The sequence below is a fragment of the Eretmochelys imbricata genome, chromosome 8 (assembly GCF_965152235.1).
Source record: "Eretmochelys imbricata isolate rEreImb1 chromosome 8, rEreImb1.hap1, whole genome shotgun sequence".
In the NCBI taxonomy this organism is placed as follows: domain Eukaryota; kingdom Metazoa; phylum Chordata; order Testudines; family Cheloniidae; genus Eretmochelys; species Eretmochelys imbricata.
In genome coordinates, this window is record NC_135579.1 from 41,485,972 (window position 1) to 41,500,788 (window position 14,817).

Genomic DNA, 14,817 nt, shown 5'->3' on the forward strand with positions numbered 1-14,817 from the left:
GTGTGCCCTTGTTGCCAAGAAGGCCAATGGCATTTTGGGATGTATAAGTAGGGGCATAGCGAGCAGATCGAGGGATGTGATCGTTCCCCTCTATTCGACATTGGTGAGGCCTCATCTGGAGTACTGTGTCCAGTTTTGGGCCCCACACTACAAGAAGGATGTGGATAAATTGGAGAGAGTCCAGCGAAGGGCAACAAAAATGGTTAGGGGTCTAGAACACATGACTTATGAGGAGAGGCTGAGGGAGCTGGGATTGTTTAGCCTGCAGAAGAGAAGAATGAGGGGAGATTTGATAGCTGCTTTCAACTACCTGAAAGAGGGTTCCAAAGAGGATGGCTCTAGACTGTTCTCAATGGTAGCAGATGACAGAACGAGGAGTAATGGTCTCAAGTTGCAGTGGGGGAGGTTTAGATTGGATATTAGGAAAAACTTTTTCACTAAGAGGGTGGTGAAACACTGCAATGCGTTACCTAGGGAGGTGGTAGAATCTCCTTCCTTAGAGGTTTTTAAGGTCAGGCTTGACAAAGCCCTGGCTGGGATGATTTAACTGGGAATTGGTCCTGCTTCGAGCAGGGGGTTGGACTAGATGACCTTCAGGGGTCCCTTCCAACCCTGATATTCTATGATTCTACCTCCCGCTCACCTGTGCAGCCTGGCCTGGCAAAACAATCAGGAGGCCAGAAGCACTCATTATGATGGCACGCTTGAGAGTGATGCCCCAGCCAAATCCCTGGATCTGCAGATCCTTTTCCTCAACCGCTTTCACCCCTACTGTTCGGACTGGTTGCAGGTCACCTCAGACCGCTGGGTACTGTACATAGTACCTTGGGGCTATACCCTGCAATTTTCAGCCACCCCTCCTTCTCACCCCCCCCCCCTTTCCCTCTTCAGGGACCCTTCTTGTGAGCAATTCCTTGTTCAGGAAGTTTGAAAACCTTTTGCACCTGGGGGCAGTAGAAGAGGTCCCTTGGGATATGAATGGAAAGGGGTTCTACTCCTGGTACTTCCTAATTCTGAAAGCAAAAGGAGGCCTCAGACCCATCCTAGAACTGCATCGCATCAACCAGTCTCTCAAGAAGTTGAAGTTTTGCATGATTTCCCTGGCTTCCATCATCCCCTCCCTGGATCCATGAGACTGGTACGCCGCTCTCGATTTACGGGATGCTTATTTCTACATTTCCGTATTCCTGGGTCACAGGTGTTTCCTCTGCTTCATAGTGGGCAGGCGCCATTTTTAATTCATGGCACTGCCCTTTGGCCTGTTTTCGTCCCCAAGGGTGTTCACAAAATGCATGGTGCTAGTGGCGGCTTACTTGAGACATTGAGGGGTCCAGATTTTCTGGTATTTCAACCACTGGCTCATCAAGGGCAGGTCTCGGGAGCAGGTGCAGAGGATCCTCCATCTGGTGTGTTCCACCTGCCAGGATCCAGGCCTGTTAATAAACATAAAAAAGTCCACATTGATGCCAAACCAGCACATAGAATTCATCGGGGCGGTCCCTGACTCCACGCGAGCCAGAGCCTTCCTTCTGGAAGCGTATTTTCAGGCCATGTCAGACTTGATCTCCCCTTTAAAGAAGCACCTGCTCACTACGGCCCACACCTGCGTACGTCTGATGGGCCATGTGGTAATGTGCATATATGTGGTCACCCATGCTCGACTCCATCTATGGCCTCTGCAAGCATGGCTGGCCTTGGTCTATATTCCCAGCAGACATGGGCTGGACCGGGTGGTCAGGGTGCTGAACCACATCCTATGATCCCTGCATTGGTGGTTGGACCCCAAGTCGGTGCTGCAGGGAGTTCACTTCGTGACCCCATCCCCGTCGTTGACCCTGGTTTCCGAAGATTCAGATCTGGGCTGGGGAGCTGACCTGGGTGAGGTGAGCACCCTGGGCCGCTGCCTGCGGGATGATCTCGCCCTCCATATCAACATCAGCAAGCTAAGGGTGGTTCACTTGGCCTGCTGGGAATTCTTGCCTCACCTGGAAGGCAAGGGGGTGCAGGTCCTAACGGACAATACCGCTGCAATGTATTACATCAATGGACAAGGTGGTGCCAGGTCCTCGGCCCTTTGTCAGGAGGTGCTCAGTGTTCGGGACTTTTGTGTCCAGCATGCCATTCATCTGGTCGCAGATCACCTCAGCAGGTCCTTCTTGTCTTGCCATGAATGGTTGTTCCATCTGGAGGTGGTCAACATAATCTTCCAGAGGTGGGGGACTCTTCAGGTGGACCTATTTGCGTCCAGGCAGAACAGAAAGCGTCATGTATTCTGTTCTATTCAGTGTCTGGACAGAGGTTCCCTTGCGGACACCTTCCTCATTCCATGGTCAGGAGTGCTGATGTATGCCTTCCTGCCAGTGCTGTTAATTCACATGGTCCTCATGAAAGTCAAGCAGGACAGAGCGATGATTATCCTAGTAGCTCCCGCATGGCCCTGTCCTGTCAGCACTGGTTCAGCATGTTGCTGAGCCTTTCGGCAGCCACCCCTCTTCTACTGCCTCTTTGGTCGGATCTGCTGTCCCAGAACCACGGCAATCTCCAGCACCCGAACCTGGCAGCGCTGCACTTGACGGCTTGGCTACTGCATGGCTAAGCGCAGATGAGCGGGCATGCTCGACCCATGTTCAGCAGGTCTTGCTGTGGCAGGAACCCCTCTACCAGGGCAACCTACCTGGCTAAATGGAAGAGTTTTGTGTGCTGGGTCTTGGAGCAGCCTCTTTGGGCCGAGTAGGCCTCGCTGCAGGATATATTGGATTATCTGCTGCACCTCAAACTTGAAGGGTTGTCCCTCTCTTTGATCAAAGTCCATCTGGCCACCATTTCAGCATTGCATTCTCCATTCCAAGGCAGGTCTCTCTTCGCAGATCCTATGACAGTGTGGTTTTTGAAGGGTCTGGAGCTCCTCTATTTACACATCTGGGGCCCGGTTCCCCCCGGGACCTGAATCTTGTGCTGTCAAAGCTATGAGGTCTCCCTTTGAGTCTCTGGCTTCCTGCTCCCTCCTGCTTCTCTCCTGAAAGGTTTTGTTCCTGGTTGCAACAACACTGGCCCGCAGGATGTCTGAGATCAGGGCGCTCACCTCGGAGCCACCCTATACAGTCTTCTACAAGGACAATGTCCAGCTGCACCTGCATCCAGCATTTCTGCCCAAGTTTGTTTCTCAGTTTCATACTTGTCAGTCTTCTGTCCAAATCCCCATGCGTTGGATGAGGAACGCAGGCTTCACACCCTGGACATCAGGAGGGTGCTGGCATTCTACATAAATAGAACGAAGCCATTCCATAAGTCAATGCAGTTGTTCTTTGCTGTGGCAGACAGGATGAAATGTCGCCCAGTGTCTGCTCAGAGGATTTCACCCTGGATCACAGCCTGCATCTTCTACTGTTATAAGCTGGCGAAGGTGCCTCAGCTGGTGATTGTGACGGCACACTCAACTAGGGCACAGGCATCAATCGGCAGCCTTCCTGGAACAGGTACTGATCCAAGAGATCTGTTGGGCCGCTACCTGGTCGTCATCCACACGTTTGCATCGCATTACACGCTGACCCAGCAGGCTTGAGACGACGCTGACTTTGGCAGAGCAGTGCTGCAAGACTGTGAACTCCGAGTCCACCTCCATTGATGCTGCTTGTGAGTCACCTAGAATGGAATTGACATGAGCAAGCACTTGAAGAAGAAAAAATGGTAACCCACCTTTCGTAACTATTGTTCTTCGAGATGTGTTGCTCATGTCCATTCCATTACCCACCCTCCTGCTCCTCTGTCGGAGCTGTTGGCAAGAAGGAACTGAGACAGCATAGGGCCGGCGGCGCCTGAAATACCAGCACGTGAGTGCGGCACTCAAGGTGGCACCTTCCCGGCCCTATGCCTGTTGCTAAGGCAAAAATCTCCAATGACCGCACACATGGGCGTGCACACACCAAGAATGGAATGGACATGAGCAATACATCTTGAAGAACAACAGTGACAAAAGGTGGCCAACCATTTTTTCCATAACTTGTTAGCAGAATAATTGTCCTGTGGGACATTCCTACCACATTATGTGGAGTGTTAGTGAGCACATGGTTAAGGCAGTGCCAGATGTCACGTGTTAGGGGCTTAAAGTTTGCTCAGAACAGTATTATTTGTAGGACTAATTTGAAATGGCAACTTCAGTTTGTAAAGTGCTTGAATTTTGTAGGTAACTTTGAAGATGAGAGGACAATATGAGCCTAGTTATTAGTGTTGTAAAAAAACACTATTTAGGGGGAAAACTTTCCCATACTTATTTTGGATTTCTTTTTAAAAGAAAATATACAAGACATATGACATTATATGTAGCTCTTTAATATGTGGTTGAGCAGTTAATTCTAGTGTTTAAGTTTTGGCATGTTCTGAATGTCTGCTATGAGTCAAAAAATTACTGTATAGTTCAGCATATTCATAAACGATCTGGAATGTGGGCTGTTGTGAGTTAACAAAATTTGCAGACTATGTAAAATTAATTAAGATAGTTAAGTCCAAAGCCGACTGAGAAGAGTTACCAAGGTGGTGGGGAGATAGCTCAGTGGTTTGAGCATTGGCCTGCTAAACCCACGGTTGTGAGTTCAATCGTTGAGGGGGCCATTTAGGGATCTGGGACAAAAATTGGGGATTGGTCCTGCTTTGAGCAGGGGGTTGGACTAGATGACCTCTTGAGGTCCCTTCCAATCCTGATATTCTATGATTCTATGAATTGGGTGACTGGGCAACAAAATGGCAGATGAAATTCAGTGTTGATAAATGCAAACATTGGAAAAAATAGTGCCAGTTATACGTACAAAAAGAATGGCTATACTGGGTCAGACCATTGCTCCATCCAGCACAGTATTCTCTCTTTTGACAGTGAATGGTGCCATGTGCTTCCAAGGGAATGAATAGAACACACCAACTTATTGAGTGATCCATACCCTGTCATCCAGTCCCAGCTTCTGGCAGTCAGAGATTTAGGGAAACCCAGAGCATGAGGTTGCATCCCTAACCATCTTGGCTGATTACCATTGATGGATCTATCGTTCATCAACTACTGTGTGAATGTGGAATATGTTGATGATCTTACATTTCCAATATAATACTGATTATCTGGACTCTGGGTAGTTGAAGCGCTCTCAGCCTCCAGACTATATCATATCCAAATGCCTTGCTTATCTAAAACCCTGTTTTCTTAAAAGGCTTTATGTGCTTGTAAGATCTAATGTGTTTTGCAGTTTCTGAAAAGAGTCAGCAGTGACCAGAAAAGTGTTTGTGCACAAAGCTCAATGCTTACAGAGAACATTAAAAAAATACCCCCCCCCAAGAAGTTGGAATAAGTACACACAGCTTAATTTTCACAGGATTGTGTCAGTGGCAGCAGACTATCCATATTATAAATGATCTTTACAGAACGCAATTAGATCAGCAGGGAGAGAAGCCAAAACCTTAGTGCATTGTAGCTTGTTTTCTTGGTCTCTGTAACCCTGCTGTAATATCATGAAGAAGAATAGTGAAATGTGAGCCACGTGGCTTCTTCAGAATGATAGAATGACTGTCAGTGTCTGCAAGGAAAATTAGCTGCAAATGCTGCACAGTAAAATACTGTAGTTATGAGACAGTTATCTGCAAGAAGGAAACTTAAAGTGGCCACAAATAACCTTAACTTTGTCTCTTGTATTTGCCTCAACCAAAGCTTTCTGGCTTGCAGAGTTTACGGACTCTGCTATTCTTTTATCATTCTACTGATTTTCACAAACCCCTACTCCCAAAATTATTCAAATTCTGTTCCTTTTTAATAAATTATGTGCCTTTTTAATACTCTAACAGTTGTAAGCCACTAGTGTGTCCATTATTAGGCTATTGGAGTACTCTTCAGGTGGATGAAAACAATTAGCTTTCAGTCTTGTGTGTCTCCACTGCACTCCAGGCCGATACAAATGTAACAACAATACAGACCCTGTTGTGGTTTATTGGAAGTTGTTCCTTATCTTTAACTATGCGTCTCCATGATAAAGCAAGAACACAGTTCCCATTCCTAGCCTATGCAGAAAAGAAACTCAGTGGAAGATTTGTTAAGGCAAACTAACTCCAGATAATGCTAGTGTGGACCATGACCGTTCTTGTCTTTAACAGGGTGCTTTCAGGTCAGCTTAGGTGTCAAATTTATATTTTTATTAAATTGATCAATGGAAATGTTTCTGTGCTTGGTTTTATTCCAGTTGAAGCAGTGTCTAGTGTCAGGTTGGGATGTTGAGAGAGAAGGTGCTGGAACAAACTGCTAAATTAAAGAGCAGCAAGGCCTCCATTCTCATCCTCCTTGACCTTTGACATGGTCAACCACTCTGTACTTTTTAAAATCCTGTCCTCTGTTGGCTTTTCCTGCTTCTCTTCCTGCCTGTTCAGTCCCTCCGTTGGCAACTCATTTAGTTCAGTAAATGGGACTTAGTGTAAATGAGAATCAGGCCCAGAGTTTGGAAGGATAAATTCTTAGGCTTTAGGTTATAAACGAAAATTTAAGGCAATAGAAAGAAACTTCCCCTGCAATGCAGTGCAGGGTTGTTGCCTGCAAACGCAAGAGTTTATTTACCAGTGCCTTGTTCAGTCCAGTTTTAAATAGCCCCTGAAATAGTATCCCAAGGGGACTGGTAGAAATCTCATAATTTGAGTTAAAGTCACTATTTAAAAATTTCCTGACATTGAGGCTACATTTTCTTTAATTTCATTCTGTTGCTCTTCATCCTCCCAATACCACCGTGCGCAATCCTGTCTGTTTGATGCTCATACCTGTTGGTTACAGTATGCTGTAAGGCATATAATCACTATAGTTTTTGACTGTGTCCCCTCTTAGTCAAGATTTTTACAAGCTGTGCATGTTAAGTTCTTTACCTTTCCTCATAAATTGGTCCCTAAAAATCATTTGCTGCACAAGCACAGCAGTTGTTCTGCACTCCTGTATATGGTGGGAACCAGTTTGTGCCAAGGAAATATGAAAGTACAGGTCAGAGAAGAGAAGAAATTGGGACATAATCCTTTCATTCCCTTTGTGAGCTAATTCTTGGGGGTGTAACCTGATAAGAAACTAGATGCTGCAATGATGAACACATTAGGAACTTTTGGAGAGAGGTGCTCAGTTGGCTGAAAAAGTGGCAGAGCAGAAATTGTGTATGAGATGACCAATGTGCATGTAGGTTAGGGTTCCCCATTTTAACCGGACTGCTTGGTCCCCATCTAGAGTAACCTCCTGAGAAGACAGCAGCGCATGATCAAAAACCGGGAGTCAGCCTGCCAGTCACGCAGGAAGAAGAAGGAATACATGTTGGGGCTGGAGGCCAGGCTGAAGGCTGCCTTGCTGGAGAATGAGCAGCTCAAGAGAGAGAATGGTTCACTGAAGAGGCAGCTGGATGAATTGGTGTTAGAGGTAAGAAGTGTTTGTGGAAGGACGAAATCCATGCGGTGATTTGTTTAGAACAGCATGGTAATGAACTTGTGTTGTTACAGGCATCATAATGGCATGTGCCAACAACTGGGGGCAATAGGGATGGCTGTTACGGACCTCTGTCTGCTATTAGTTTAAAATAATGCACATGTTCGTCATTTTCCCCCTTCCTTTTCCCTCACCCGCTGGTCTGGAGCCAGAGTCCCCATGTCAGCATGCTGTCTAGATGCACTGCTAGATGCATCATTTCTGAATTACGTTTGTTTACTTACACAGCTAATTACCATTGTTAATTAAATTGGTATTTGAATGAAACTCCACACTAAATTAAGTGATGTGCTTCTCACATGCAGTTATGCTCCCTCCATGCCCTCATTCAGAATTGTTGGCATAGAAGCCTAGAGTGATGCTAGAAGGGGCCACTGTGACCATCTGGTCTATCCTATAGGACTTAGGCCATAGGACTTAGTCCTAGAGCATATCTTTTTAGAAAAACACCCAATCTTGATTTAAAAATTGTCACTCCATCCCTATGCTGCTCTTTGTTCTTCTTTCCCCACATGATTGGGAGGGTGTTTCTGCTTCTCAAGCAATAACTGCAGCAGAAGGAAACCAAGTGACAGTCCTAGTCAGTTTCCCTTTATTCTCCTGCTTGGACATGCTGTGTGCAGGAGCAGCACTGGTAGGAGCCTCTGCTTTCGCTGGTATGGAAGAAGGGAGAAACGATCTGCAGGACAATTTCAGGATTGCAGATTTCTGTGCGATAGCTTCCAAATGTTAACCCTGTTACATAATTCCCATTATAATTCACTTCAGTTTCCTTTAGCAACTGTCTGCGGAAAAGAGATTATTCTGGAGACTTCCTTAAACACCTCATGCTCCAGCAAGGTGTCTTTATTTCAGATCAAACCCATTAAAGGTGACTGAAAGAGGGGCTGAAAAAGCAAGTGTTAGACTGGCCTTTGTAGTATCTAAATGTGTGAAGAAGGCCTGGAAAGGTCTCCCTTTCCTCAATTTTGTCTACACTACACAGCTTTTAGTGACATGGCTGTTTCGCTACAGCCATGCCGCTAGAAGTCATGCAGCGTAGCCGCTGTTTGTTGGCTCTCCTGCTGACATAAAACTTCCACCCCCAACAAGTGGCATTCATGCTGTTCACTCTGGTGCTCATCATGGAAAAATTGTGGGGGTTTTTTTTGGCAGTGGGTGGGGGAGGTTAACACCTCTGAAAGACAAAAGGTTTGTCGTTCAACTGCCAATGTAGACATACCTTAGGAGAAATGGGTTCATTCCCGTCTCTGCCACAGACTCCCTGATGGCTTTGGGGAAGTCACTCTGGACCTCATCTTTCCATCTGTACAATGGGGATAATAGGACTGCCCTGTTTCAAGGGGGTGGGGAGGGGGAAAGGATTAATATATTACAGACTGTGAGGTGTTGATACTATGGTGATAGGAGGCAGATAGCCTTAGTTTTAATTCCTTGTTGTAAATCTGTTGGTTCTTCAGTTGTCCATAGAAAATTTGGTAGATGGGACTTGAATGGAATGTAAAAAAGGACTAGATATATTTTTAAATAGGTCTGACTGCACTCATACATCTTTATGAAAAAGGGGAAGCTCATTTTTACCTCTGAAGTTTTACGCTTTGCAAGTCATCCTTAATATAAAAGGCAACAACAGGAGTTAGAATGTCTGAAATGCATTTGTGTTTTTAAACCCTCACTTACACTGTATGTGCGCTCTGTCTCCCTGTTTAGAACCAGAATCTTAAAATCCCTTCTCCAAAGAGAAGAGCTGTGTGTGTGATGGTGATATTGGCCTTTGTAATGTTGAACTATGGCCCACTTAGGTAAGTTGCCTTCCTCCATCCTCTCCCCACAACAATAGAATTAATTATTGATTTAACTCCATCGTCTTGATTATCTCCTCCCCACCACCAGTTAATTTCTACCTGGATCTTTAATACTGTCTGTCTGGTGGTGGGAGGCCATGGACTCACAGCATAGTTTTTTGCTATCTTTCACGCTAAGAGAGCTTCTCAGTAGTTGACTTGTTACCACGTAATGTAACAGTGAATGATACTGGGGTGGGGTGGGGGTGTATTCCAATTCCCCCCCCCCCTTTTCTTTCTCCACTCTCAATTTTTGAAAGTTGGAGAAGCTTTGAAAAGTAATAGTTGAAAAAGGGATGGGGAGGATCTCTTGATATAATTTACTCTCTTGCATTCAGTGATAAAAAGGAGAGAAAATAAATCCCAAGTTTCAAAATGATTTTGGTTTTCAAAAACAAGTGAAAATCTCAATTCAAAACAATTTAAAAAAAAATCAAATGATAAGTTCTCACACACAAAAAAAACCCCCTTAGTTTTTGTGAAACCCCATTTCCCCCTCTTTTTTGGGGGGAAAAAAATCCCGTTGTCTCTTGCTCCTTGACTTTGATACAGTCAGTCTTAAAATTTGGCTCTTGTGTCAGCATCCCTTTCAGCTGAGCAGCTGGAGTTAGTTTAGAAACAAAATAATTACTCCTGAGGACATTCTGTGCCAAAAAAATTAAAAATTCTGCACACAATATTTTAAAATTCTGCAAATTTTATTTGTCAAATAAATGTGGAGGTTCCAGTATGACACTGGGGAGCACAGGCCACTGGCTGCACAGAAGTGGGAGATCACTGTGCAGGTCCCACCCCTCTTTCCCCCAGTACACGGACTCAGCAGTGAGGCTGCACACAACCCTGACACAGGGCAAGGACTGTGCCTGCCCCAGAAACACGCCAGGGTTCTTCCCCTCTTTGCCAGGTGCACCAGCTGTGGGCAGACAGACTGAGCAAGGCAGGATCCGAGTGTGGAGGTGCTTAGTGTGGGGTATCCAGATGTGGGTTGAGAGGGTTCTGTGCGGAGCAATCTGTGTGGGCAGCTCAGTGGGGGATCTGGATGCACAGGGGCTTGTTGAGGGGTTCTTGGTGCAATAGTAATGGGACTCTGCAGGGGGGTCCAGGTGAAGGTGGTTGGGGCTAAGCAAGAGGGGGGGGGTTGGGGGGGATAGAGCTTGGCAGGGGGTCTGGATGTTGGGGCTTAGTGGGGGGTCCAGATGCTGGGGGAGTGGGACTCCGCATGCAGCTGGTTGGGGCTTGGTGGGGTGGGGTCTGTGTGTGGGTGGCTTGTTGGGGTGGTCCAGGTGAAGTGGGGCTCATCAGGGGGTTCTGAGTGCGGGGGAGGTAAGGCTCGGCAGGAGGGTCTGGGTATGAGGGGGTCTGCATGCATAGGGGAGCAGCTCCCTGTACAGCTGAAGAGCAATGGGTGCAGGAAGCAGGGCGGGGGAGGAGAGAGAGAAGAGGCAGTTTGCAGAGTTTCCTGCAGCTGGGAGAAGAAACCTAGGGGTGGGTCTGACCCGGCTCTGGATGCCATGCCGGGAGAGAGGAAGTCCCGTCCTCCCCAGCCCAGCCAGGACTAGCAGCTGAGCCCACAGGGTAGGAGCCACCAGCTGGGTCTTCCCCAGCCCCCTGCCCCAGAGGCCCCTACCTCTCTGCCACCTGCCCTGGGCACCCAAAACATACTGCTGGGGAGGAGCACATGACCGCTCTTGTGGCTTCCCTTTGCTTCCCCATGAGGAAGTCATTTTTCTGCAGGGAAGCAAAGAAATCTTCAGGGGATATACATTCTGTGCATGCACAGTAGCGCAGAATCCTCCCATGAGCATATACTAATGTATTTGTTCTATTATCATGGAACTTTTGTCTGGCTCTTGGGTGCTTCCCCATAAAGAGTCACAGTAGGCATGGCTTAAACTTGTGAGTTCCTCTTGTTTTCCTTCTCCGTCATGGGCACATTCCTCATTACAGGAGGGCCAGGCTTCTGGATGTGTAAGTTATAGTCCAAACTGTTTAGTCTTTTCTGATAATCTAATGTACAAAATTCCCATCATAACAAGAAAGCAATGCTGCAGAGAGAATGTTGTGAATTCCCTTTGATTCACTAGTTGCCTGTGGACCAAACAATGTCCAGTTGAACATAAAGCATATGCGCTATTGCTTTTTAAGCTGGGAATTTAAATTAATGTAGATAGCCAAGGGAGCAAGTGAAGGTCTTTTGGTAGAACACCCAGTGGTCACAGAGTGAGGGATCGGGAAAGAACTCCACTCCCTCCCAGGTCTGTTATAAATAAGTCTTTAGCATAATGGAGAAAAAAACAAAGCTGGTTTTTGGGGGGAGAGGGGGACGGATTCTGGTACTTACATCCCTGTTCACTAAACCTGGCTTTGGAAAGTAGGGCTCTGTCCTTTGTGGAACTCCTTCCTGCTCCCCAGATGGAGCATTACAGTAGACCTCCAGTTGCTGTATACTGTGTATGTTCCTGTTCAGTACATGAAAAATCCCTCTTAATGTAAGAGAGATAGATTAGAAAAATCTGGATTTTCTTAAAAGGATACTGCCAAGATGATCCTATATTTGAAAACAAAATGTTTACTGACACCAGCAAGATTGTTAAAACTGAAAGGGCTTTAAACTCTAAATGACTTGCCAGTATTGATGCTATCTGTCTTCGCCTTCACTTCCCTCAGTGTCGGCAGTGAAACTGGACAGGACAGTTTTGCTTATTTCTGATATTAAGCCCAGTTTGCTGCACATCAGTTATATTTGTGATTCAGACACTGCAGAGAAAGGTTTAAAACCTGTATTGATCTTCAAACCACCTCATTTACACTGATTTTTAAAACTCTGAAAATACACATTTTCCACTGGTACATAAAATTTGGACCTACACTACTTGTTTTTGTGCCTTGAATGTTTGACCAAATGAAGGTAGTTCTTTTGTGACTGTGAGTGTGAGTATATGCCATGGAAATGCTCATGGGCTTTATTTTATAAACACAGAACAATTGGTGGATTTTCTGGCTTTTGTGGAACTTTATAGATGTCTTACATAGAGCCCACTATGTGGATTTCTGCAATTTTGTATTAATTTAAACTACACTTTTCACCCAGCAACTGAAAATACAATGAATGGATTTATTATAACCTAGTCTACATAAAACCCAGGCGGGTTATAGAGAAGTAAAACAAGTCCTTTAAAATTCTTAAGTCCTGCCTCTTCAGACAGTGATTCTTTCAGATATTACAAGATAAGCACTGGGGCTAATGAGTGCAGGAATGGGAGATATCCAAAGAAAGTATAGGTACTTTGGGAAGCAATGGGTTGTGATATAGGAGATCACACCATTACTGCATAAAGCTGAGCTCCTGACCACTTGTGATTGAAGAGCCCATGGCATTGTCTATAGCAGTAGGGAAGCTAATTCAGGTGCCCTGACAACACTTCCAGTTTGGCTAATTACTTTCTGCCTCCTTAAATCTCAGTGTAGTTTCAGTTGCACAGGGTTTTCTACTTCCTCTCCTAAATTGGCATGTGGAGTTGCTATGTGCCGTTTAGCATGGAACACAGCAGCTGTTAGCCATGAATTAGGTAATGGTTGCATAGTTTATAAATTGCTTTTGGATCTTTCAGGGTGAAATGCGCTATAGAACTGGAAAAATAATGGTTACAAGACAAGGTACTGCTCTCTTCTGAGAGTTTAAAAGTTCTAAGAACAAATGTTTTTGTGGGACTGAAGTAATTGCTGCCTTTGTGCTATGAGGGTTTGGGAATAATTCTGGCTGTGTCTCTAAGTTTGAATGTCAGTTTGGGGTGTTTGGATGGCTTTTTTTGGTGGGTTTGTTTTTTAATTACCCCAAAAATCTCCACCCTGGAGAGAGAATGCACATAAAAATATTCTTCTGCTTGGAAGGTGTAACAGGGTTGCACTCATCTCTCACAAGTGTCCCCTGGCCAAGTGCGTGTGCCTGCACTCTCTCTCTGTTTGTAGTGGGTCTTTGGTGACTCAGCCCTCTGGGAAACTCATACACAGCCTGTGCGATAAAAGCAACACAAACCCCTTTCAGGATACAAGTCCCACAGGGGCCTCTCTCAGTGCCTTCTGTGATGTCTCTCAGTTTGTCCCTGCTCTGCAACAGAGCAGTACCTCAGGGCTCCTTCGCTGCAGGCAGTGTCTTCGCCCTCCCGGGGCCTTTCTGGCCCCAGCTCTTAAGCTAGGCCACTACAGTTCAGTTCTCCTTCTGGGGTGCCTCAAAATCTAGGCCATTTTACCAGTGGCTGGGTACCCAGGCCCACCCTCTACTCCAGGTCCTTGCCCTGGGACCCTATACATAGCGGCCATCCACAATGTCCTTTTAAATTGCACCCTCAAATTAAATTAATGGCACCCTCAGCAAGTTTGCAGATGACACTAAGCTGCGGGGAGAGGTAGATACGCTGGAGGGTAGTGATAGGGTCCAGAGTGACCTAGACAAATTGGAGGATTGGGCCAAAAGAAATCTGATGAGGTTCAACAAGGACAAGTGCAGAGTCCTGCACTTAGGAAGGAGGAATCCCATGCACCACTACAGGCTGGGGACCAACTGGTTAAGCAGCAGTTCTGCAGAAAAGGACCTGAGGATTACAGTGGACGAGAAGCTGGATATGAGTCAGCAGTGTGCCCATCTTGCCAAGAAGGCCAATGGCATATTGGGCTGTATTAGTAGGAGCATTGTCAGCAGATCGAGGGAAGTGATTATTCCTCTCTATTCGGCACTGTGAGGCCACACCTGTAGTATTGTGTCCAGTTTTGCGCCCCCCCTCCCCCCCCACTACAGAAGGGATGTGGGCAAATTGGAGAGAGTCCAGCAGAGGGCAGCAACAATGATTAGGGGGCTGTGGCACATGACTTACGAGGAGAGGCTGAGGGAACTGGGCTTATTTAGTCTGCAGAAGAGAAGTGAAGGGGGGGATCTGATAGCCTTCAACTACCTGAAGCGGGGTTCCAGAGAGGATGGAGCTAGGCTGTTCTCAGTGGTGGTAGATGACAGAACAAGAAGCAATGGTCTCAAGTTGCAGTGGGGGAGGTTTAGGTTGGATATTAGGCTTGGTCTACAGTACGCGGTTATTTTTGAATTAGCCGAGTTACCTCGAAATAAAACTGGTTCCGTCCACACGACCAAACTATTTTTTTCGATTTAAAGGGCTCTTTACTCCGATTTCTGTACTCCATCTCGGAAGTGGAGTCGCGCTAAAATCGAGATCGCAGTTCTGAGTTACAGGTACTGTGGATGCAATTCGACGATATTGGCCTCCGGGAGCTATCCCAGAATGTTCCCTTGTGACCGCTCTGGACAACACTCTGAACTCTGATGCACTTGCCAGGTAGGCAGTAAAAGCCCCGGGAACTTTTGAATTTCCTGTTTGGTCACCATCAGCACAGGTAACCCTCAGCGCAGTCCACCATCACAGGCGACCGTGCAGAGTCCACCATTTCAAGAGACCACGCAGTCCCGGATTCGTAGACGAGCTCCAGCAT

General features: G+C 46.3%; 1 protein-coding gene across 1 annotated transcript in view; it reads left to right on the forward strand.

Moving 5' to 3' along the window:
- ATF6 (activating transcription factor 6) overlaps window positions 1-14,817 on the forward strand; it is a 334,814-nt gene that overhangs the window by 72,197 nt on the left and 247,800 nt on the right. The window contains exons 8-9 of the mRNA XM_077823826.1: window positions 7,226-7,411; window positions 9,188-9,279. Of these exons, the coding sequence (XP_077679952.1) occupies window positions 7,226-7,411; window positions 9,188-9,279 (278 nt within the window). The remainder of the gene's footprint in view (window positions 1-7,225; window positions 7,412-9,187; window positions 9,280-14,817) is intronic.